This window comes from Pleurodeles waltl, chromosome 6 (assembly GCF_031143425.1).
Source record: "Pleurodeles waltl isolate 20211129_DDA chromosome 6, aPleWal1.hap1.20221129, whole genome shotgun sequence".
NCBI lineage: Eukaryota > Metazoa > Chordata > Amphibia > Caudata > Salamandridae > Pleurodeles > Pleurodeles waltl.
In genome coordinates, this window is record NC_090445.1 from 698,723,017 (window position 1) to 698,745,340 (window position 22,324).

Below are 22,324 nucleotides of genomic sequence, written 5' to 3' on the forward strand. Positions count from 1 at the left end.
TTTAGGTGCATCTCTTTATGTTAGAAGAAAAACAGACCATGAATAGATTTTGCAAATAGAAAATAATGAGCTTATTTGAACAGGCAGCTACCAGAGAAATATATATATTATGTGGACCCACGCTTGCTGCACAGATAGGCATAAAAAATAAAGTGTGTAAAGCTGCATTTACCTGGAGAAGATGTTCCCGTTGTTGCATGTGGCGCTTGTGATGTTTTTGAAGAAGTTGTTTCTAATGAAAAAGAAAAATGTTACTTATATAAGCTTTATTTCTATGGGTGTATTTCTTGAAGTGGGAATGGAAGGAAACCATGAATATGTCTCATAAAAGTTAATAATGCTCATTGGTGAGCTGTCATCCAGGTATGCTAGTTGAAACGATCAAACCTCACTCTTTAAATCCATGCCATGGACTATGGATGAAGGCAAACACATTATTACAGATGACTATCTTAATACATTTCTTGCAATTTGCAAAGGTAGAACATGTCACTAAAAACGATTTCTATGTCACTCAGAAAGATTGGATCAGTTGACAAATTTCACTAAAACTTTTCATGGTAGCCATGAGTGTCATAAAGAGCTAAATAAAAGGAAAATTTCTATGACACGAAGAGAGGGTAATTTCCCAATGAAATTCATTATTCTTTCAAGAATGCGCTAAGGAAGGATAGATCATTCCATGGACACTTGCTAGCTAATAACCTAGACATAAGTACTTATCAATAAAATGATAGAAAATTCAAGTCATTGAAATGAAAGTAAAACTTACTCATATATTCCCATCACTCTCACTGAATATTTTGAAGTTTGTCAGAAGCAAGGCTCCAATAAATATAGTCAATATAGAGATGTATTCTTCTGCAATACTAATTGGGGTTATGTGATACTAAACCACCCTTTTCACTGGAAGGATATTGTTTTGGAATTTGACACCGGTAGCTCAATCAGATTATGGGCAATACCTATAAAGCCTACATCAACAATTTGTCTGAGATTTTCAGCGATAGCAAGATATTTTCGAATGGCCTAATTATTTTATACTCGATTTTTCTAAGGCTGACACAAATGACCATTTACACAATCTGTTTAACATATGAAGTAAGTAATCATGTTTGTCATACTTGATATAAGAACATATGTGGTGAAGTATGTCAAGGTAAGACCTTTTATGTAACCCAGGTAAGCACATTCCAATGACCTTTTTGTCAGAGAAGTAGAAAAGTTACAATTGTCTTTGTCTGTTTACCTGGATTGTTTTTTGCTGTTATTTCTGGTGTTTGAGTTGATGGTTTAGTTATGGTTGTTGTCTCTAAAATGATAGAGAAGATTTATTTAACCTTATAAATGTATGTTTCAGTTGAATTAAAAAAAGGCAATTGTGAAAGAATATTTACGTAAATTCACCCTAAATTGATGTATATTTCAGCAGCTCTGATTTTGTCATGAATAGGAACGCAGCTGCTAGTAACCATGGGCCTGATTTGTAAATGTAAGTTACAGTTTTGTGAATGTTTACTCTTTGTTGTAAGTTTACTACTTTTGGTATTGATAAACTCAACTTGGAAACTTAGTACAGAAATGTTAGTAACTTGTCTCCACCATGTGACTAATGCATTTGGCTCACTCTTATGCTGGTGGTTGGCATACCTCCCTAAACCCTTCCCTGAGTCTCCTTAAACCACTCTTACTCTTCCTTAATCACATCAACTTTAGTAGTAAGTCTTTTCCTTTTACCACTCATCCCCGTGTCCGTCCCACGTTCACTACTAAAACATATACTTACTTGGAAGAAAACTAGACAGTCAGGGAGCAAACTCCACACCATAGGTTAGGTAAAACTTACATTTTATAGTACCTCATGTAGTGTGGTTTGTAGTACTAAAAGACATCCCACAATGTGCAGTTTGAGAGTCAGATCCATTGTTTTTCATAGAAAAATGTAATACTCTACAAAGGAAAGCTTTCACCTTTCTATAAATATCCAATATTACATTTGCGTTAGGATGTGTGTCCTGCATTTCACTTCCTTCAAAGGTCATGCTCAAATAAGCAGTGAAACAATGGAAAGAATGAATATGAAGGCCACAATCTAGGGCTAGGACTATTTAGGAAAGATATGTTGCCATAGTGACTGGAAATTATGGTAGGGATTTTCAAAGTTAGCAAGTGTTCTGAATTCTTATATGTGTTTATAAAAAATTTTTCCAAGTAGTATTTATGAAATCAAACAATTTGAGTAAATTGCAGCATTGGGTTGAATTACTGTATTGGGTCCAATGACGGGATTAGGCATATATTCTTAATTTTCAAAGACCTGGTGTGCTCTTAATGCTTTCCTTTATTTTCTATCAACCTTGGCAAGTTTAAAGATATTATATTCAATTAGTTTTTACCAATAATTGCTATTCTTGTATTCCAGCGCTTTTGATGGTGATATAGTTGAAAGTTTATGTTGAAAATGGGAGACTTACAGTATTAAAATCCATTAATTCGGAGACTATGTTTCAGAAGTAAATTGAAACACCCATGCCAAATTATACTGCTACTTCTGGCAAAGGTAAACATATTCATTGAATTGACATCTATAACAAATTCCAATTCCAGAACAGTCCTGATAGTCATGGCTGTGAGGGAAATGTTATTTACTTCGTATTTAGAAGAAAAAAAAGAGAAGTCTCACAATGGAAAGTTTTACTCATGCTAATATCGCTCTACATTGCTTTTAACTTTATGAATGTGCCTTATACTGCATTGAAGTGAAAAAAAGAAATGTAAGAGATTGAAGAATATATTCCTAAACTTAGAGAACATAAGTGTACAACAACTCTCTCTTCTTGCTCTTAATAATGGAAATAGTATCATGCCCTTCCTAAGCCCCCTTCTTGTTGCAAAGAAAGATGGGAATAAAAAGGTATACCAAACAACATTTACCTGGAGGGAATGTTCCTGTGGTCGCTTGTGGAGTTTGTGATGTTTTTGAAGCTGTTGTCTCTATCAAAATCAAAAAAAGCTATTTAAGTGAAGGTTAGTTCTTTAGGTGCATCTCTTTATGTTAGAAGAAAAACAGTCCATGAATAGATTTTGCAAATAGAAAATAATGAGCTTATTTGAACAGGCAGCTACCAGAGAAATATATATATTATGTGGACCCACTCTTGCTGCACAGACAGGCATAAAAAATAAAGTGTGTAAAGCTGCATTTACCTGGAGAAGATGTTCCCGTTGTTGCATGTGGCGCTTGTGATGTTTTTGAAGAAGTTGTTTCTAATGAAAAAGAAAAATGTTACTTATATAAGCTTTATTTCTATGGGTGTATTTCTTGAAGTGGGAATGGAAGGAAACCATGAATATGTCTCATAAAAGTTAATAATGCTCATTGGTGAGCTGTCATCCAGGTATGCTAGTTGAAACGATCAAACCTCACTCTTTAAATCCATGCCATGGACTATGGATGAAGGCAAACACATTATTACAGATGACTAGCTTAATACATTTCTTGCAATTTGCAAAGGTAGAACATGTCACTAAAAACGATTTCTAGGTCACTCAGAAAGATTGGATCAGTTGACAAATTTCACTAAAACTTTTCATGGTAGCCATGAGCGTCATAAGGAGCTAAATAAAAGGAAAATTTCTATGACACGAAGAGAGGGTAATTTCTCAATGAAATTCATTATTCTTTCAAGAATGCGCTAAGGAAGGATAGATCATTCCATGGACACTTGCTAGCTAATAACCTAGACATATGTACTTATCAATAAAATGATAGAAAATTCAAGTCATTGAAATGAAAGTAAAACTTACTCATATATTCCCATCACTCCCACTGAATATTTTGAAGTTTGTCAGAAGCAAGGCTCCAATAAATATAGTCAATATAGAGATGTATTCTTCTGCAATACTAATTGGGGTTATGTGATACTAAACCACCCTTTTCACTGGAAGGATATTTATTTGGAATTTGACACCGGTAGCTCAATCAGATTATGTGCAATACCTATAAAGCCTACATCAACAATTTGTCTGAGATTTTCAGCGATAGCAAGATATTTTCGAATGGCCTAATTATTTTATACTCGATTTTTCTAAGGCTGACACAAATGACCATTTACACAATCTGTTTAACATATGAAGTGAGTAATCATGTTTGTCATACTTGATATAAGAATATATGTGGTGAAGCATGTCAAGGTAAGACCTTTTATGTAACCCAGGTAAGCACATTCCAATGACCTTTTTGTCAGAGAAGTAGAAAAGTTACAATTGTCTTTGTCTGTTTACCTGGATTGGTTTTTGCTGTTATTTCTGGTGTTTGAGTTGATGGTTTAGTTATGGTTGTTGTCTCTAAAATGATAGAGAAGATTTATTTAACCTTATAAATGTATGTTTCAGTTGAATTAAAAAAAGGCAATTGTGAAAGAATATTTACGTAAATTCACCCTAAATTGATGTATATTTCAGCAGCTCTGATTTTGTCATGAATAGGAACGCAGCTGCTAGTAACCATGGGCCTGATTTGTAAATGTAAGTTACAGTTTTGTGAATGTTTACTCTTTGTTGTAAGTTTACTACTTTTGGTATTGATTAACTCAACTTGGAAACTTAGAACAGAAATGTTAGTAACTTGTCTCCACCATGTGACTAATGCATTTGGCTCACTCTTATGCTGGTGGTTGGCATACCTCCCTAAACCCTTCCCTGAGTCTCCTTAAACCCCTCTTACTCTTCCTTAATCACATCAACTTTAGTAGTAAGTCTTTTCCTTTTACCACTCATCCCCGTGTCCGTCCCACGTTCACTACTAAAACATATACTTACTTGGAAGAAAACTAGACAGTCAGGGAGCAAACTCCACACCATATTTTAGGTAAAACTTACATTTTATAGTACCTCATGTAGTGTGGTTTGTAGTACTAAAAGACATCCCACAATGTGCAGTTTGAGAGTCAGATCCATTGTTTTTTATAGAAAAATGTAATACTCTACAAAGGAAAGCTTTCACCTTTCTATAAATATCCAATATTACATTTGCGTTAGGATGTGTGTCCTGCATTTCACTTCCTTCAGAGGTCATGCTCAAATAAGCAGTGAAACAATGGAAAGAATGAATATGAAGGCCACAATCTAGGGCTAGGACTATTTAGGAAAGATATGTTGCCATAGTGACTGGAAATTATGGTAGGGATTTTCAAAGTTAGCAAGTGTTCTGAATTCTTATATGTGTTTATAATTTTTTTTTCCAGGTAGTATTTATGAAATCAAACAATTTGAGTTAATTGCAGCATTGGGTTGAATTACTGCATTGGGTCCAATGACGGGATTAGATATATATTGTTAATTTTCAAAGACCTGGTTGTTGTCTCTAAAATGATAGAGAAGATTTATTTAACCTTATAAATGTATGTTTCAGTTGAATTAAAAAAAGGCAATTGTGAAAGAATATTTACGTAAATTCACCCTAAATTGATGTATATTTCAGCAGCTCTGATTTTGTCATGAATAGGAACGCAGCTGCTAGTAACCATGGGCCTGATTTGTAAATGTAAGTTACAGTTTTGTGAATGTTTACTCTTTATTGTAAGTTTACTACTTTTGATATTGATAAACTCAACTTGGAAACTTAGTACAGAAATGTTAGTAACTTGTCTCCACCATGTGACTAATGCATTTTGCTCCCTCTTATGCTGGTGGTTGGCATACCTCCCTAAACCCTTCACTGACTCTCCTTAAACCCCTCTTACTCTTCCTTAATCATATCAACTTTAGTAGTAAGTCTTTTCCTTTTACCACTCATCCCTGTGTCCGTCCCACGTTCACTACTAAAACATATACTTACTTGGAAGAAGACTAGACAGTCAGGGAGCAAACTCCACACCAAATGTTAGGTAAAACTTACATTTTATAGTACCTCATGTAGTGTGGTTTGTAGTACTAAAAGACATCCCACAATGTGCAGTTTGAGAGTCAGATCCATCGTTTTTTATAGAAAAATGTAATACTCTACAAAGGAAAGCTTTCACCTTTCTATAAATATCCAATATTACATTTGCTTTAGGATGTGTGTCCTGCATTTCACTTCCTTCAAAGGTCATGCTCAAATAAGCAGTGAAACAATGGAAAGAGTGAATATGAAGGCCACAATCTAGGGCTAGGACTATTTAGGAAAGATATGTTGCCATAGTGACTGGAAATTATGGTAGGGATTTTCAAAGTTAGCAAGTGTTCTGAATTCTTATATGTGTTTATAATTTTTTTTTCCAGGTAGTATTTATGAAATCAAACAATTTGAGTTAATTGCAGCATTGGGTTGAATTACTGCATTGGGTCCAATGACGGGATTAGGCATATATTCTTAATTTTCAAAGACCTGGTGTGCTCTTAATGCTTTCCTTTATTTTCTATCAACCTTGGCAAGTTTAAAGATATTATATTCAATTAGTTTTTACCAATAATGGCTATTCTTGTATTCCAGCGCTTTTGATGGTGATATAGTTGAAAGTTTATGTTGAAAATGGGAGACTTACAGTATTAAAATCCATTCATTCGGAGACCATGTTTCAGATGTAAATTGAAACACCCATGCCAAATTATACTGCTACTTCTGGCAAAGGTAAACATATTCATTGAATTGACATCTATAACAAATTCCAATTCCAGAACAGTCCTGTTAGTCATGGCTGTGACGGAAATGTTATTTACTTCGTATTTAGAAGAAAAAAAAGAGAAGTCTCACAATGGAAAGTTTTACTCATGCTAATATCGCTCTACATTGCTTTTAACTTTATGAATGTGCCTTATACTGCATTGAAGTGAAAAAAAGAAATGTAAGAGATTGAAGAATATATTCCTAAGCTTAGAGAACATAAGTGTACAACAACTCTCTCTTCTTGCTCTTAATAATGGAAATAGTATCATGCCCTTCTTAAGCCCCCTTCTTGTTGCAAAGAAAGATGGGAATAAAAAGGTATACCAAACAACATTTACCTGGAGGGAATGTTCCTGTGGTCGCTTGTGGAGTTTGTGATGTTTTTGAAGCTGTTGTCTCTATCAAAATCAAAAAAAGCTATTTAAGTGAAGGTTAGTTCTTTAGGTGCATCTCTTTATGTTAGAAGAAAAACAGACCATGAATAGATTTTGCAAATAGAAAATAATGAGCTTATTTGAACAGGCAGCTACCAGAGAAATATATATATTATGTGGACCCACTCTTGCTGCACAGACAGGCATAAAAAATAAAGTGTGTAAAGCTGCATTTACCTGGAGAAGATGTTCCCGTTGTTGCATGTGGCGCTTGTGATGTTTTTGAAGAAGTTGTTTCTAATGAAAAAGAAAAATGTTACTTATATAAGCTTTATTTCTATGGGTGTATTTCTTGAAGTGGGAATGGAAGGAAACCATGAATATGTCTCATAAAAGTTAATAATGCTCATTGGTCAGCTGTCATCCAGGTATGCTAGTTGAAACGATCAAACCTCACTCTTTAAATCCATGCCATGGACTATGGATGAAGGCAAACACATTATTACAGATGACTAGCTTAATACATTTCTTGCAATTTGCAAAGGTAGAACATGTCACTAAAAACGATTTCTAGGTCACTCAGAAAGATTGGATCAGTTGACAAATTTCACTAAAACTTTTCATGGTAGCCATGAGCGTCATAAAGAGCTAAATAAAAGGAAAATTTCTATGACACGAAGAGAGGGTAATTTCTCAATGAAATTCATTATTCTTTCAAGAATGCGCTAAGGAAGGATAGATCATTTCATGGACACTTGCTAGCTAATAACCTAGACATATGTACTTATCAATAAAATGATAGAAAATTCAAGTCATTGAAATGAAAGTAAAACTTACTCATATATTCCCATCACTCCCACTGAATATTTTGAAGTTTGTCAGAAGCAAGGCTCCAATAAATATAGTCAATATAGAGATGTATTCTTCTGCAATACTAATTGGGGTTATGTGATACTAAACCACCCTTTTCACTGGAAGGATATTTTTTTGGAATTTGACACCGGTAGCTCAATCAGATTATGTGCAATACCTATAAAGCCTACATCAACAATTTGTCTGAGATTTTCAGCGATAGCAAGATATTTTCGAATGGCCTAATTCTTTTATACTCGATTTTTCTAAGGCTGACACAAATGACCATTTACACAATCTGTTTAATATATGAAGTGAGTAATCATGTTTCTCATACTTGATATAAGAATATATGTGGTGAAGCATGTCAAGGTAAGACCTTTTATGTAACCCAGGTAAGCACATTCCAATGACCTTTTTGTCAGAGAAGTAGAAAAGTTACAATTGTCTTTGTCTGTTTACCTGGATTGGTTTTTGCTGTTATTTCTGGTGTTTGAGTTGATGGTTTAGTTATGGTTGTTGTCTCTAAAATGATAGAGAAGATTTATTTAACCTTATAAATGTATGTTTCAGTTGAATTTAAAAAAGGCATTTGTGAAAGAATATTTACGTAAATTCACCCTATATTGATGTATATTTCAGCAGCTCTGATTTTGTCATGAATAGGAACGCAGCTGCTAGTAACCATGGGCCTGATTTGTAAATGTAAGTTACAGTTTTGTGAATGTTTACTCTTTGTTGTAAGTTTACTACTTTTGGTATTGATAAACTCAACTTGGAAACTTAGTACAGAAATGTTAGTAACTTGTCTCCACCATGTGACTAATGCATTTGGCTCACTCTTATGCTGGTGGTTGGCATACCTCCCTAAACCCTTCCCTGAGTCTCCTTAAACCCCTCTTACTCTTCCTTAATCACATCAACTTTAGTAGTAAGTCTTTTCCTTTTACCACTCATCCCCGTGTCCGTCCCACGTTCACTACTAAAACATATACTTACTTGGAAGAAAACTAGACAGTCAGGGAGCAAACTCCACACCATACGTTAGGTAAAACTTACATTTTATAGTACCTCATGTAGTGTGGTTTGTAGTACTAAAAGACATCCCACAATGTGCAGTTTGAGAGTCAGATCCATTGTTTTTTATAGAAAAATGTAATACTCTACAAAGGAAAGCTTTCACCTTTCTATAAATATCCAATATTACATTTGCGTTAGGATGTGTGTCCTGCATTTCACTTCCTTCAAAGGTCATGCTCAAATAAGCAGTGAAACAATGGAAAGAATGAATATGAAGGCCACAATCTAGGGCTAGGACTATTTAGGAAAGATATGTTGCCATAGTGACTGGAAATTATGGTAGGGATTTTCAAAGTTAGCAAGTGTTCTGAATTCTTATATGTGTTTATAATTTTTTTTTCCAGGTAGTATTTATGAAATCAAACAATTTGAGTTAATTGCAGCATTGGGTTGAATTACTGCATTGGGTCCAATGACGGGATTAGATATATATTGTTAATTTTCAAAGACCTGGTGTGCTCTTAATGCTTTCCTTTATTTTCTATCAAACTTGGCAAGTTTAAAGATATTATATTCAATTAGTTTTTTCCTATAATTGCTATTCTTGTATTCCAGCGCTTTTGATGGTGATATAGTTGACAGTTTATGTTGAAAATGGGAGACTTACAGTACTAAAATATATTAATTCGGAGACTATGTTTCAGAAGTAAATTGATACACCCATGCCAAATTATACTGCTACTTCTGACAAAGGTAAACATATTCATTGAATTGACATCTATAACAAATTCCAATTCCAGAACAGTCCTGTTAGTCATGGCTGTGAGGGAAATGTTATTTACTTCGTATTTAGAAGAAAAAAAAGAGAAGTCTCACAATGGAAAGTTTTACTCATGCTAATATCGCTCTACATTGCTTTTAACTTTATGAATGTGCCTTATACTGCATTGAAGTGAAAAAAAGAAATATAAGAGATTGAAGAATATATTCCTAAACTTAGAGAACATAAGTGTACAACAACTCTCTCTTCTTGCTCTTAATAATGGAAATAGTATCATGCCCTTCTTAAGCCCCCTTCTTGTTGCAAAGAAAGATGGGAATAAAAAGGTATACCAAACAACATTTACCTGGAGGGAATGTTCCTGTGGTCGCTTGTGGAGTTTGTGATGTTTTTGAAGCTGTTGTCTCTATCAAAATCAAAAAAAGCTATTTAAGTGAAGGTTAGTTCTTCAGGTGCATCTCTTTATGTTAGAAGAAAAACAGACCATGAATAGATTTTGCAAATAGAAAATAATGAGCTTATTTGAACAGGCAGCTACCAGAGAAATATATATATTATGTGGACCCACTCTTGCTGCACAGATAGGCATAAAAAATAAAGTGTGTAAAGCTGCATTTACCTGGAGAAGATGTTCCCGTTGTTGCATGTGGCGCTTGTGATGTTTTTGAAGAAGTTGTTTCTAATGAAAAAGAAAAATGTTACTTATATAAGCTTTATTTCTATGGGTGTATTTCTTGAAGTGGGAATGGAAGGAAACCATGAATATGTCTCATAAAAGTTAATAATGCTCATTGGTGAGCTGTCATCCAGGTATGCTAGTTGAAACGATCAAACCTCACTCTTTAAATCCATGCCATGGACTATGGATGAAGGCAAACACATTATTACAGATGACTAGCTTAATACATTTCTTGCAATTTGCAAAGGTAGAACATGTCACTAAAAACGATTTCTAGGTCACTCAGAAAGATTGGATTAGTTGACAAATTTCACTAAAACTTTTCATGGTAGCCATGAGCGTCATAAAGAGCTAAATAAAAGGAAAATTTCTATGACACGAAGAGAGGGTAATTTCCCAATGAAATTCATTATTCTTTCAAGAATGCGCTAAGGAAGGATAGATCATTCCATGGACACTTGCTAGCTAATAACCTAGACATATGTACTTATCAATAAAATGATAGAAAATTCAAGTCATTGAAATGAAAGTAAAACTTACTCATATATTCCCATCACTCCCACTGAATATTTTGAAGTTTGTCAGAAGCAAGGCTCCAATAATTATAGTCCATATAGAGATGTATTCTTCTGCAATACTAATTGGGGTTATGTGATACTAAACCACCCTTTTCATTGGAAGGATATTGTTTTGGAATTTGACACCGGTAGCTCAATCAGATTATGGGCAATACCTATAAAGCCTACATCAACAATTTGTCTGAGATTTTCAGCGATAGCAAGATATTTTCGAATGGCCTAATTATTTTATACTCGATTTTTCTAAGGCTGACACAAATGACCATTTACACAATCTGTTTAACATATGAAGTAAGTAATCATGTTTGTCATACTTGATATAAGAACATATGTGGTGAAGTATGTCAAGGTAAGACCTTTTATGTAACCCAGGTAAGCACATTCCAATGACCTTTTTGTCAGAGAAGTAGAAAAGTTACAATTGTCTTTGTCTGTTTACCTGGATTGGTTTTTGCTGTTATTTCTGGTGTTTGAGTTGATGGTTTAGTTATGGTTGTTGTCTCTAAAATAATAGAGAAGATTTATTTAACCTTATAAATGTATGTTTCAGTTGAATTAAAAAAAGGCAATTGTGAAAGAATATTTACGTAAATTCACCCTAAATTGATGTATATTTCAGCAGCTCTGATTTTGTCATGAATAGGAACGCAGCTGCTAGTAACCATGGGCCTGATTTGTAAATGTAAGTTACAGTTTTGTGAATGTTTACTCTTTGTTGTAAGTTTACTACTTTTGGTATTGATAAACTCAATTTGGAAACTTAGTACAGAAATGTTAGTAACTTGTCTCCACCATGTGACTAATGCATTTGGCTCACTCTTATGCTGGTGGTTGGCATACCTCCCTAAACCCTTCCCTGAGTCTCCTTAAACCCCTCTTACTCTTCCTTAATCACATCAACTTTAGTAGTAAGTCTTTTCCTTTTACCACTCATCCCCGTGTCCGTCCCACGTTCACTACTAAAACAAATACTTACTTGGAAAAAAACTAGACAGTCAGGGAGCAAACTCCACACCATACGTTAGGTAAAACTTATATTTTATAGTACCTCATGTAGTGTGGTTTGTAGTACTAAAAGACATCCCACAATGTGCAGTTTGAGAGTCAGATCCATTGTTTTTTATAGAAAAATGTAATACTCTACAAAGGAAAGCTTTCACCGTTCTATAAATATCCAATATTGCATTTGCGTTAGGATGTGTGTCCTGCATTTCACTTCCTTCAAAGGTCATGCTCAAATAAGCAGTGAAACAATGGAAAGAATGAATATGAAGGCCACAATCTAGGGCTAGGACTATTTAGGAAAGATATGTTGCCATAGTGACTGGAAATTATGGTAGGGATTTTCAAAGTTAGCAAGTGTTCTGAATTCTTATATGTGTTTATAATTTTTTTTTCCAGGTAGTATTTATGAAATCAAACAATTTGAGTTAATTGCAGCATTGGGTTGAATTACTGCATTGGGTCCAATGAGGGGATTAGGCATATATTCTTAATTTTCAAAGACCTGGTGTGCTCTTAATGCTTTCCTTTATTTTCTATCAACCTTGGCAAGTTTAAAGATATTATATTCAATTAGTTTTTACCTATAATTGCTATTCTTGTATTCCAGCGCTTTTGATGGTGATATAGTTGAAAGTTTATGTTGAAAATGGGAGACTTACAGTACTAAAATCCATTAATTCGGAGACTATGTTTCAGAAGTAAATTGATACACCCATGCCAAATTATACTGCTACTTCTGGCAAAGGTAAACATATTCATTGAATTGACATCTATAACAAATTCCAATTCCAGAACAGTCCTGTTAGTCATGGCTGTGAGGGAAATGTTATTTACTTCGTATTTAGAAGAAAAAAAAGAGAAGTCTCACAATGGAAAGTTTTACTCATGCTAATATCGCTCTACATTGCTTTTAACTTTATGAATGTGCCTTATACTGCATTGAAGTGAAAAAAAGAAATATAAGAGATTGAGGAATATATTCCTAAACTTAGAGAACATAAGTGTACAACAACTCTCTCTTCTTGCTCTAAATAATGGAAATAGTATCATGCCCTTCTTAAGCCCCCTTCTTGTTGCAAAGAAAGATGGGAATAAAAAGGTATACCAAACAACATTTACCTGGAGGGAATGTTCCTGTGGTCGCTTGTGGAGTTTGTGATGTTTTTGAATCTGTTGTCTCTATCAAAATCAAAAAAGCTATTTAAGTGAAGGTTAGTTTTTTAGGTGCATCTATTTATGTTAGAAGAAAAACAGACCATGAATAGATTTTGCAAATAGAAAATAATGAGCTTATTTGAACAGGCAGCTACCAGAGAAATATATATATTATGTGGACCCACTCTTGCTGCACAGATAGGCATAAAAAATAAAGTGTGTAAAGCTGCATTTACCTGGAGAAGATGTTCCCGTTGTTGCATGTGGCGCTTGTGATGTTTTTGAAGAAGTTGTTTCTAATGAAAAAGAAAAAATTTACTTATATAAGCTTTATTTATATGGGTGTATTTCTTGAAGTTTGAATGGAAGGAAACCATGAATATGTCTCATAAAAGTTAATAATGCTCATTGGTGAGCTGTCATCCAGGTATGCTAGTTGAAAAGATCAAACCTCACTCTTTAAATCCATGCCATGGACTATGGATGAAGGCAAACACATTATTACAGATGACTAGCTCAATACATTTCTTGCAATTTGCAAAGGTAGAACATGTCACTAAAAACGATTTCTAGGTCACTCTGAAAGATTGGATCAGTTGACAAATTTCACTAAAACTTTTCATGGTAGCCATGAGCGTCATAAAGAGCTAAATAAAAGGAACATTTCTATGACACGAAGAGAGGGTAAATTCCCAATGAAATTCATTATTCTTTCAAGAATGCGCTAAGGAAGGATAGATCATTCCATGGACAATTGCTAGCTAATAACCTAGACATATGTACTTATCAATAAAATGATAGAAAATTCAAGTCATTGAAATGAAAGTAAAACTTACTCATATATTCCCATCACTCACACTGAATATTTTGAAGTTTGTCAGAAGCAAGGCTCCAATAAATATAGTCAATATAGAGATGTATTCTTCTGCAATACTAATTGGGGTTATGTGATACTAAACCACCCTTTTCACTGGAAGAATATTTTTTGGGAATTTGACACCAGTAGCTCAATCAGATTATGGGCAATACCTATAAAGCCTACATCAACAATTTGTCTGAGATTTTCAGCGATAGCAAGTTATTTTCGAATGGCCTAATTATTTTATACTCGATTTTTCAAAGGCTGACACAAATGACCATTTACATAATCTGTTTAACATATGATGTGAGTAATCATGTTTGTCATACTTGATATAAGAATATATGTGGTGAAGCATGTCAAGGTAAGACCTTTTATGTAACCCAGGTAAGCACATTCCAATGACCTTTTTGTCGGAGAAGTAGAAAAGTTACAATTGTCTTTGTCTGTTTACCTGGATTGGTTTTTGCTGTTATTTCTGGTGTTTGAGTTGATGGTTTAGTTATGGTTGTTGTCTCTAAAATGATAGAGAAGATTTATTTAACCTTATAAATGTATGTTTCAGTTGAATTAAAAAAAGGCAATTGTGAAAGAATATTTACGTAAATTCACCCTAAATTGATGTATATTTCAGCAGCTCTGATTTTGTCATGAATAGGAACGCAGCTGCTAGTAACCATGGGCCTGATTTGTAAATGTAAGTTACAGTTTTGTGAATGTTTACTCTTTGTTGTAAGTTTACTACTTTTGGTATTGATAAACTCAACTTGGAAACTTAGTACAGAAATGTTAGTAACTTGTCTCCACCATGTGACTAATGCATTTGGCTCACTCTTATGCTGGTGGTTGGCATACCTCCCTAAACCCTTCCCTGAGTCTCCTTAAACCCCTCTTACTCTTCCTTAATCACATCAACTTTGGTAGTAAGTCTTTTCCTTTTACCACTCATCCCCGTGTCCGTCCCACGTTCACTACTAAAACATATACTTACTTGGAAGAAAACTAGACAGTCAGGGAGCAAACTCCACACATACGTTAGGTAAAACTTACATTTTATAGTACCTCATGTAGTGTGGTTTGTAGTACTAAAAGACATCCCACAATGTGCAGTTTGAGAGTCAGATCCATTGTTTTTTATAGAAAAATGTAATACTCTACAAAGGAAAGCTTTCACCTTTCTATAAATATCCAATATTACATTTGCGTTAGGATGTGTGTCCTGCATTTCACTTCCTTCAAAGGTCATGCTCAAATAAGCAGTGAAACAATGGAAAGAATGAATATGAAGGCCACAATCTAGGGCTAGGACTATTTAGGAAAGATATGTTGCCATAGTGACTGGAAATTATGGTAGGGATTTTCAAAGTTAGCAAGTGTTCTGAATTCTTATATGTGTTTATAATTTTTTTTTCCAGGTAGTATTTATGAAATCAAACAATTTGAGTTAATTGCAGCATTGGGTTGAATTACTGCATTGGGTCCAATGAGGGGATTAGGCATATATTCTTAGTTTTCAAAGACCTGGTGTGCTCTTAATGCTTTCCTTTATTTTCTATCAACCTTGGCAAGTTTAAAGATATTATATTCAATTAGTTTTTACCTATAATTGCTATTCTTGTATTCCAGCGCTTTTGATGGTGATATAGTTGAAAGTTTATGTTGAAAATGGGAGACTTACAGTACTAAAATCCATTAATTCGGAGACTATGTTTCAGAAGTAAATTGATACACCCATGCCAAATTATACTGCTACTTCTGGCAAAGGTAAACATATTCATTGAATTGACATCTATAACAAATTCCAATTCCAGAACAGTCCTGTTAGTCATGGCTGTGAGGGAAATGTTATTTACTTCGTATTTAGAAGAAAAAAAAGAGAAGTCTCACAATGGAAAGTTTTACTCATGCTAATATCGCTCTACATTGCTTTTAACTTTATGAATGTGCCTTATACTGCATTGAAGTGAAAAAAAGAAATATAAGAGATTGAGGAATATATTCCTAAACTTAGAGAACATAAGTGTACAACAACTCTCTCTTCTTGCTCTAAATAATGGAAATAGTATCATGCCCTTCTTAAGCCCCCTTCTTGTTGCAAAGAAAGATGGGAATAAAAAGGTATACCAAACAACATTTACCTGGAGGGAATGTTCCTGTGGTCGCTTGTGGAGTTTGTGATGTTTTTGAATCTGTTGTCTCTATCAAAATCAAAAAAGCTATTTAAGTGAAGGTTAGTTTTTTAGGTGCATCTATTTATGTTAGAAGAAAAACAGACCATGAATAGGTTTTGCAAATAGAAAATAATGAGCTTATTTGAACAGGCAGCTACCAGAGAAATATATATATTATGTGGACCCACTCTTGCTGCACAGATAGGCATAAAAAATAAAGTGTGTAAAGCTGCATTTACCTGGAGAAGATGTTCCCGTTGTTGCATGTGGCGCTTGTGATGTTTTTGAAGAAGTTGTTTCTAATGAAAAAGAAAAAATTTACTGATATAAGCTTTATTTATATGGGTGTATTTCTTGAAGTTTGAATGGAAGGAAACCATGAATATGGCTCATAAAAGTTAATAATGCTCATTGGTGAGCTGTCATCCAGGTATGCTAGTTGAAAAGATCAAACCTCACTCTTTAAATCCATGCCATGGACTATGGATGAAGGCAAACACATTATTACAGATGACTAGCTTAATACATTTCTTGCAATTTGCAAAGGTAGAACATGTCACTAAAAACGATTTCTAGGTCACTCTGAAAGATTGGATCAGTTGACAAATTTCACTAAAACTTTTCATGGTAGCCATGAGCGTCATAAAGACCTAAATAAAAGGAACATTTCTATGACACGAAGAGAGGGTAATTTCCCAATGAAATTCATTATTCTTTCAAGAATGCGCTAAGGAAGGATAGATCATTCCATGGACAATTGCTAGCTAATAACCTAGACATATGTACTTATCAATAAAATGATAGAAAATTCAAGTCATTGAAATGAAAGTAAAACTTACTCATATATTCCCATCACTCACACTGAATATTTTGAAGTTTGTCAGAAGCAAGGCTCCAATAAATATAGTCAATATAGAGATGTATTCTTCTGCAATACTAATTGGGGTTATGTGATACTAAACCACCCTTTTCACTGGAAGAATATTTTTTGGGAATTTGACACCGGTAGCTCAATCAGATTATGGGCAATACCTATAAAGCCTACATCAACAATTTGTCTGAGATTTTCAGCGATAGCAAGATATTTTCGAATGGCCTAATTATTTTATACTTGATTTTTCAAAGGCTGACACAAATGACCATTTACATAATCTGTTTAACATATGATGTGAGTAATCATGTTTGTCATACTTGATATAAGAATATATGTGGTGAAGTATGACAAGGTAAGACCTTTTATGTAACCCAGGTAAGCACATTCCAATGACCTTTTTGTCGGAGAAGTAGAAAAGTTACAATTGTCTTTGTCTGTTTACCTGGATTGGTTTTTGCTGTTATTTCTGGTGTTTGAGTTGATGGTTTAGTTATGGTTGTTGTCTCTAAAATGATAGAGAAGATTTATTTAACCTTATAAATGTATGTTTCAGTTGAATTAAAAAAGGCAATTGTGAAAGAATATTTACGTAAATTCACCCTAAATTGATGTATATTTCAGCAGCTCTGATTTTGTCATGAATAGGAACGCAGCTGCTAGTAACCATGGGCCTGATTTGTAAATGTAAGTTACAGTTTTGTGAATGTTTACTCTTTGTTGTAAGTTTACTACTTTTTGGTATTGATAAACTCAACTTGGAAACTTAGTACAGAAATGTTAGTAACTTGTCTCCACCATGTGACTAATGCATTTGGCTCACTCTTATGCTGGTGGTTGGCATACCTCCCTAAACCCTTCCCTGAGTCTCCTTAAACCCCTCTTACTCTTCCTTAATCACATCAACTTTAGTAGTAAGTCTTTTCCTTTTACCACTCATCCCCGTGTCCGTCCCACGTTCACTACTAAAACATATACTTACTTGGAAGAAGACTAGACAGTCAGGGAGCAAACTCCACACCAAACGTTAGGTAAAACTTACATTTTGTAGTACCTCATGTAGTGTGGTTTGTAGTACTAAAAGACATCCCACAATGTGCAGTTTGAGAGTCAGATCCATCGTGTTTTATAGAAAAATGTAATACTCTACAAAGGAAAGCTTTCACCTTTCTATAAATATACAATATTACATTTGCTTTAGGATGTTTGTCCTGCATTTCACTTCCTTCAAAGGTCATGCTCAAATAAGCAGTGAAACAATGGAAAGAATGAATATGAAGGCCACAATCTAGGGCTAGGACTATTTAGGAAAGATATGTTGCCATAGTGACTGGAAATTATGGTAGGGATTTTCAAAGTTAGCAAGTGTTCTGAATTCTTATATGTGTTTATAATTTTTTTTTTTCCAGGTAGTATTTATGAAATCAAACAATTTGAGTTAATTGCAGCATTGGGTTGAATTACTGCATTTGGTCCAATGACGGGATTAGGCATATATTCTTAATTTTCAAAGACCTGGTGTGCTCTTAATGCTTTCGTTTATTTTCGATCAACCTTGGCAAGTTTAAAGATATTATATTCAATTAGTTTTTACCAATAATTGCTATTCTTGTATTCCAGCGCTTTTGATGTGATATAGTTGAAAGTTTATGTTGAAAAAGGGAGACTTACAGTATTAAAATCCATTCATTCGGAGACTATGTTTCAGAAGTAAATTGATACACCCATGCCAAATTATACTGCTACTTCTGGCAAAGGTAAACATATTCATTGAATTGACATCTATAACAAATTCCAATTCCAGAACAGTCCTGTTAGTCATGGCTGAGAGGGAAATGTTATTTACTTGTATTTAGAAGAAAAAAAAGAGAAGTCTCACAATGGAAAGTTTTACTCATTCTAATATCGCTCTACATTGCTTTTAACTTTATGAATGTGCCTTATACTGCATTGAAGTGAAAAAAAGAAATATAAGAGATTGAAGAATATATTCCTAAACTTAGAGAACATAAGTGTACAACAACTCTCTCTTCTTGCTCTTAATAATGGAAATAGTATCATGCCCTTCTTAAGCCCCCTTCTTGTTGCAAAGAAAGATGGGAATAAAAAGGTATACCAAACAACATTTACCTGGAGGGAATGTTCCTGTGGTCGCTTGTGGAGTTTGTGATGTTTTTGAAGCTGTTGTCTCTATCAAAATCAAAAAAAGCTACTTATGTGAAGGTTAGTTCTTTAGGTGCATCTCTTTAAAAGCAGACCATGAATAGATTTTGCAAATAGAAAATAATGAGCTTATTTGAACAGGCAGCTACCAGAGAAATATATATATTATGTGGACCCACTCTTGCTGCACAGATAGGCATAAAAAATAAAGTGTGTATAGCTGCATTTACCTGGAGAAGATGTTCCCGTTCTTGCATGTGGTGCTTGTGATGTTTTTGAAGAAGTTGTTTCTAATGAAAAAGAAAATTTTACTTATATAAGCTTTATTTATATGGGTGTATTTCTTGAAGTGGGAATGGAAGGAAACCATGAATATGTCTCATAAAAGTTAATAATGCTCATTGGTGAGCTGTCATCCAGGTATGCTAGTTGAAACGATCAAACCTCACTCTTTGAATCCATGCCATGGACTATGGATGAAGGCAAACACATTATTACAGATGATTAGCTTAATACATTTCTTGCAATTTGCAAAGGTAGAACATGTCACTAAAAACGATTTCTAGGTCACTCAGAAAGATTGGATCAGTTGACAAATTTCACTAAAACTTTTCATGGCAGCCATGAGCGTCATAAAGAGCTAAATAAAAGGAATATTTCTATGACACGAAGAGAGGGTAATTTCCCAATGAAATTCATTATTCTTTCAAGAATGCGCTAAGGAAGGATAGATCATTCCATGGACACTTGCTAGCTAATAACCTAGACATATGTACTTATCAATAAAATGATAGAAAATTCAAGTCATTGAAATCAAAGTAAAACTTAATCATATATTCCCATCACTCCCACTGAATATTTTGAAGTTTGTCAGAAGCAAGGCTCCAATAAATAAAGTCAATATAGAGATGTATTCTTCTGCAATACTAATTGGGGTTATTTGATACTAAACCACCCTTTTCACTGGAAGGATATTTTTTTGGAATTTGATACCGGTAGCTCAATCAGATTATGGGCAATACCTATAAAGCCTACATCAACAATTTGTCTGAGATTTTCAGCGATAGCAAGATAATTTCGAATGGCCTAATTATTTTATACTCTATTTTTCAAAGGCTGACACAAATGACCATTTACACAATCTGTTTAACATATGAAGTGAGTAATCATGTTTGTCATACTTGATATAAGAATATATGTGGTGAAGCATGTCAAGGTAAGACCTTTTATGTAACCCAGGTAAGCACATTCCAATGACCTTTTTGTCAGAGAAGTAGAAAAGTTACAATTGTCTTTGTCTGTTTACCTGGATTGGTTTTTGCTGTTATTTCTGTTGTTTGAGTTGATGGTTTAGTTATGGTTGTTGTCTCTAAAATGATAGAGAAGATTTATTTAACCTTATAAATGTATGTTTCAGTTGAATTAAAAAAAGGCAATTGTGAAAGAATATTTACGTAAATTCACCCTAAATTGATGTATATTTCAGCAGCTCTGATTTTGTCATGAATAGGAACGCAGCTGCTAGTAACCATGGGCCTGATTTGTAAATGTAAGTTACAGTTTTGTGAATGTTTACTCTTTGTTGTAAGTTTACTACTTTTGGTATTGATAAACTCAACTTGGAAACTTAGTACAGAAATGTTAGTAACTTGTCTCCACCATGTGACTAATGCATTTGGCTCACTCTTATGCTGGTGGTTGGCATACCTCCCTAAACCCTTCCCTGAGTCTCCTTAAACCCCTCTTACTCTTCCTTAATCACATCAACTTTAGTAGTAAGTCTTTTCCTTTTACCACTCATCCCCGTGTCCGTCCCACGTTCACTACTAAAACATATACTTACTTGGAAGAAAACTAGACAGTCAGGGAGCAAACTCCACACCATACGTTAGGTAAAACTTACATTTTATAGTACCTCATGTAGTGTGGTTTGTAGTACTAAAAGACATCCCACAATGTGCAGTTTGAGAGTCAGATCCATTGTTTTTTATAGAAAAATGTAATACTCTACAAAGGAAAGCTTTCACCTTTCTATAAATATCCAATATTACATTTGCGTTAGGATGTGTGTCCTGCATTTCACTTCCTTCAAAGGTCATGCTCAAATAAGCAGTGAAACAATGGAAAGAATGAATATGAAGGCCACAATCTAGGGCTAGGACTATTTAGGAAAGATATGTTGCCATAGTGACTGGAAATTATGGTAGGGATTTTCAAAGTTAGCAAGTGTTCTGAATTCTTATATGTGTTTATAATTTTTTTTTCCAGGTAGTATTTATGAAATCAAACAATTTGAGTTAATTGCAGCATTGGGTTGAATTACTGCATTGGGTCCAATGAGGGGATTAGGCATATATTCTTAATTTTCAAAGACCTGGTGTGCTCTTAATGCTTTCCTTTATTTTCTATCAACCTTGGCAAGTTTAAAGATATTATATTCAATTAGTTTTTACCTATAATTGCTATTCTTGTATTCCAGCGCTTTTGATGGTGATATAGTTGAAAGTTTATGTTGAAAATGGGAGACTTACAGTACTAAAATCCATTAATTCGGACACTATGTTTCAGAAGTAAATTGATACACCCATGCCAAATTATACTGCTACTTCTGGCAAAGGTAAACATATTTATTGAATTGACATCTATAACAAATTCCAATTCCAGAACAGTCCTGTTAGTCATGGCTGTGAGGGAAATGTTATTTACTTCGTATTTAGAAGAAAAAAAAGAGAAGTCTCACAATGGAAAGTTTTACTCATGCTAATATCGCTCTACATTGCTTTTAACTTTATGAATGTGCCTTATACTGCATTGAAGTGAAAAAAAGAAATATAAGAGATTGAGGAATATATTCCTAAACTTAGAGAACATAAGTGTACAACAACTCTCTCTTCTTGCTCTAAATAATGGAAATAGTATCATGCCCTTCTTAAGCCCCCTTCTTGTTGCAAAGAAAGATGGGAATAAAAAGGTATACCAAACAACATTTACCTGGAGGGAATGTTCCTGTGGTCGCTTGTGGAGTTTGTGATGTTTTTGAATCTGTTGTCTCTATCAAAATCAAAAAAGCTATTTAAGTGAAGGTTAGTTTTTTAGGTGCATCTATTTATGTTAGAAGAAAAACAGACCATGAATAGATTTTGCAAATAGAAAATAATGAGCTTATT

The 22,324-nt window shown here is 34.1% G+C and overlaps 1 protein-coding gene across 1 annotated transcript in view; it reads right to left on the minus strand.

Moving 5' to 3' along the window:
- Positions 1-22,324, minus strand: part of LOC138301685 (putative uncharacterized protein DDB_G0282133) — a 198,864-nt gene that overhangs the window by 106,258 nt on the left and 70,282 nt on the right. Inside the window, exons 25-31 of the mRNA XM_069242200.1 lie at positions 19,388-19,447; positions 16,363-16,422; positions 13,330-13,389; positions 10,296-10,355; positions 7,261-7,320; positions 3,208-3,267; positions 173-232 (exon numbers count right to left, since the gene is read on the minus strand). Coding sequence (XP_069098301.1) covers positions 173-232; positions 3,208-3,267; positions 7,261-7,320; positions 10,296-10,355; positions 13,330-13,389; positions 16,363-16,422; positions 19,388-19,447 — 420 coding nt within the window. The remainder of the gene's footprint in view (positions 1-172; positions 233-3,207; positions 3,268-7,260; positions 7,321-10,295; positions 10,356-13,329; positions 13,390-16,362; positions 16,423-19,387; positions 19,448-22,324) is intronic.